Genomic DNA, 3,941 nt, shown 5'->3' on the forward strand with positions numbered 1-3,941 from the left:
GCTCCCCACCTCCCGCCTCACAGAGTTAAGTGCTCAGAAAAAAACTGATGCGATGCTCAGCATCTCGTTCGTTTGGATTTCACAGGCAAGATGTCTCCAGGAGGATGCTCCCCGCCGAGGGAAGGATTTATCCAGCCCAAATATGCAAGGAGAAAGCACAGAAGTCTCTGAGGAGGCTCTAGTGCATAAACCTTCAGTGAAAATTACCTTAATTGCAGCAGCACTGCGAGCAAGAGTCCTCCTGCTGTGAGCACTCGCTCACCCTCTCGTTACTAAGGAGAGGTGAGGAAGCTGATGGCTTTTTTTTGCAAAAAGAGAAGCCTCAGAGGCTTCCTGTGGTCCAGGTAGAAACCAGAAGGCCCCCAAGGCGGAGGGTACTGGTGTGGAGTGTTTTAAGGCACGCGTTCTTTTTCTCTCTGGCACTTCTTCCAGCATTTCGATGCTGAGTGGGAGGCAAGGGAGGAGGCAAAGCCCCTGCTTTGGTCCCGAAGGAATCACGACGATCCCAGCACCCATGTGGGGAAGAGCAGATGAGGGGCCGGGGTCAGAACTGAACCCAGCCTGTGTTCGCCTGAGTCTGGTTAGAAGCCGATCTGGAAAGAGAAAGAAAAAGAATGGGGAAAAAAAGAGGGTTTGGACATTGAAATGGACTGTGGCAGGCAGGGAGGGAGCTGGGGAGCCGCAAACGGGTCCTCCAGGGTCACCCCAAAACGCTCCCCGCTGCACAGAGTGGCCCAGAGCACCGGGGGAAGACGGGGCATACCGCTGGGAGGAAGAGGAAGGCAGAGCCCACGGACCTGCACCGAACTTGAGGAATTTGGAACACATGCCATTAGAGGCGCTTTTAAATCCCAAACGGGTGTTTGGATGGACTGGTGCCCTACCCCAGCAGGGGTTTTCAGCAAAACAAGTAGGATTTAGATCGCCCACGTCACCCACAAACCCCACACGGCCTCACCCTGAAGCTTTGGCAAAGTCTCCCCAGAGGTCGGTGGCAGCGGCAGAGGGAGCAGCAGCGGGCTGCGGCCAGGACAAGAGGGAGTCTGTTGGCAGCCAGGAAAGTCGGGAAGAGAGAAAACAAACACCAGGAGTTATTTCCCACTCTTATTCTCAGACTCCCCCCTCTTGTTTTCCCAACTTTGATGGATAAAACGGAGTCTAAAGAGCTTTACAGTCATCCCTGCATGACCACGGACCTACGATGGGGGTGCCTGGGAGCTGGGCAGGTGTGGAGAGTGAAGTTGGCCGCTCTCCGGAAGGAAAAACCAGAGCAGGAGATTTTCCTCCAGGAGGTGGTGGGAGCAAGCTCAGGCCCCCAGGACCTACGGGACGCGGTCTGGTGTTCCCTGCTGCTCCTTCTTTTTTCTTCATGTTCTGAAAGAAGAGAAGGAAATTTGTGCGGTATCACGTTTAAATCCAGAGCTGGAGCGTGATTTCTCCCAACCACGTCTCGCACAAATCCAAACTGCTTTATTCTGGGGAAAAAAAACAAAAACAAAACACAAACCAAACAATGCTGTGTTGCGACATCCCACTGCTGGTACAGCAAAAGGAGTCAAACCAAGGATGTTTTTTACCCATAAATCCCCACCACAAACCCACAGACCCGGTTCTGTAACCAGGAAGTGTAACACAACCCCTCTACAAATCACTGCACGAAGCGTTATCATGAAGGGCTCTGCTCTGGGCCTCCTCTTGCACGGGGATTTCCGGGCAAAGCTGCTGCTTCCTCTTGTGCCACCCAAGGGAAAGGCTGGGAATAGATTTAGCTGGAAAAGCCCCTCACCCCAATGTTGAGTTTGATGGTTTGCCCCTCCTTGAAGCCCAGATCCAGTTTCGGTCCCTGATCAGGGTTCTCAGCCTGTCTGGCCAGCTCGCTCTGCTGCCTTACCCATCTGCAGGAATTAAATAAGCAGAAAAGGACACGTCAACAACCAGCCTGAGGCTCTCCTGGACAAATCTTGCCCAAGATCATCCCCTCTGTCTGGCTGCAGCTCTTTAAAGGTGCTGGATGTGATGCGACAGCAATGTGGTACAGGCAGCACCAAGGAAACCATTCCTACCAGCGGCTCTCAGCGCTGGAGCCACACGGATCCTCCAGTCAGCAGCACATCCCATCCTGCCCCAAAGCCCCTCTATCTGCCTCAGGAGCAGCCCCTTACTGGTGGCACATGAAAAGAAGGAAAGCAATTAGGGAATTTGCCCAATTTTGGACTGGGAAGCCCAGTTTGGGACTCCACAGATACCGACTGGGAAATATTTGAGAGAGGGAGAGCTGCCTGCGCAAAGGCTGTGCAGAGAAACAGGCGTTTCCACCTCTTTACACCACGCTTGCCCGCTCAAGCAAGACAGGAGCTCACAGCTTCCTCTTCCCCACCATTTCTAGCAGACATCTGCAAAAAGAGCCAGGCTGAGAGAACAGAGAAAGAGGCAGGAACTCACTTAAAATGGTCTTGGAGAGCCACATTGAAGTCAAAAGCATCCCCTCGGTCAACAAAGCCGACTCCGATGAAAGCACGGCGGCCTGCGGAAGAGTAAGGGTTGGAATTGCAAAGCAGCAGAGAAAGAGGCACAGGATGCCCCACCTCGCACACTCTTGTGCCTGCCGCCTCCTCCAGCTGCAGCTGGGACTCCAGAGACTGAGATACAGGACTGGAGATACCTTTAGCTTGTTGGTTGTACATACAGGCTTAGCAAAACCAGCTTTTAAATTAATATAAGTGAGTCAAAACAGAGGTTGGCATCACGGTGATGATCCTGCATACAGAGGCACCCTCACTCTAATGCTGAGTAGCAAAATTAAACTGGTTTTATCCCTGGTGAAGGACAGAGCGCGGCTGGTGTGTGGGAGTGAGATAATTCCTCCCTTTGCTACTGTACGCCCTTTAGTATTTAGCCCTTGAAAGCAGGAATCCTTCAAAATAAGAGCAGTGAGGGCACTGAAGACTTTCTGAGGTGATTGCCTAAACCCATCCCCCAAGTATCGTGATGTACCGTTCCCGTCTTCAATCCGGATGACGAAATATCTGCTGGAGTCCGTCACACTCTCCACAGCGATGCCAGGGAACTGCTCCACCGGTGCCTGGGCAAAAAGCTCTCCTGAAAAAGAGAAATGGCAGTGAGTTAAGACCAGGGCGTAGCATCTCTGTGTCATCTTCCTCCCCACGAAGTGGCATGGAGCCGTCGCCTTCCCTCCTCCTTACCTGAGGTCTTGTCTTCCAGCTTAATGTATGCAATTTTGCCCTTGGCTGTGATCCGTAGCCTACCGCTCCATGCCGGCTGGGCCAGCCAAGCTCTGGAGAAAGAGGAAACAGCGACGGATGTCTGAACCACTTCTCACATCCCAGACAGCACCACCAACCTATTTTAGTGCCACCATAATGTGTCACAGAGCTCGTCCGCTTGACTCTCCTCGTTAACAGTACCAAAGCAGCACAAGTGAGAACCCACTTCCACCCAAAGCTTGCTGCGGAAGGAAGTAGATTTGTCACGACATCTCTCATTTCACCCCAAACCAGCTGGCCCCCTGCAAAACCAGGCGTCAGGTCTCAGCAGGGCCTGGGTAAGAATTGCACAAGAGGTTTCGCTTCCCTTTCTGCAGGATCTCCAGCTTGAAAGCAGTTTCTTGGAGGTGTTGAGCCGTGATAGCTACAGCCTAGCTCTGCCAGGCCAGCCTTTAGTCCAGGCTAAGGACGGACAGGAGAGGAGCTCCAAAGCAATCGGGGTACGGCGATCCCCCGCTGAGGGTGTCCGGCAGGGATGGGGGACAGAGATACCTCACGAGGGACAGGTCTTGCTGCCCCACAGCGAGGGGCAGGGCCCATACACCTTATGATGAAGGGACCCCACGCACCCCACGGGGAAGCGACAAACCCCACACACCCCCGTGACAGGAGGAGCAGACACCCTGTGGGGAAGGAGGGAGAGGACAGAAGCCATGT

General features: G+C 53.4%; 1 protein-coding gene across 1 annotated transcript; it reads right to left on the reverse strand.

Moving 5' to 3' along the window:
• Nucleotides 1–544: 544 nt before the first annotated feature.
• On the reverse strand, nucleotides 545–3,295 carry NECAP2 (NECAP endocytosis associated 2; the record flags this gene model as incomplete). The annotated part of the gene is made up of 7 exons (XM_009707715.1): nucleotides 545–593; nucleotides 959–1,043; nucleotides 1,197–1,374; nucleotides 1,787–1,895; nucleotides 2,443–2,524; nucleotides 2,995–3,099; nucleotides 3,204–3,295. Coding segments are annotated over 7 exons (700 nt in total), but the record flags the coding sequence as incomplete, so codon positions are not given.
• Nucleotides 3,296–3,941: the final 646 nt, after the last annotated feature.

Source organism: Cariama cristata, unplaced genomic scaffold, assembly GCF_000690535.1.
Source record: "Cariama cristata isolate BGI_N322 unplaced genomic scaffold, ASM69053v1 scaffold40839, whole genome shotgun sequence".
NCBI classification, from domain to species: domain Eukaryota; kingdom Metazoa; phylum Chordata; class Aves; order Cariamiformes; family Cariamidae; genus Cariama; species Cariama cristata.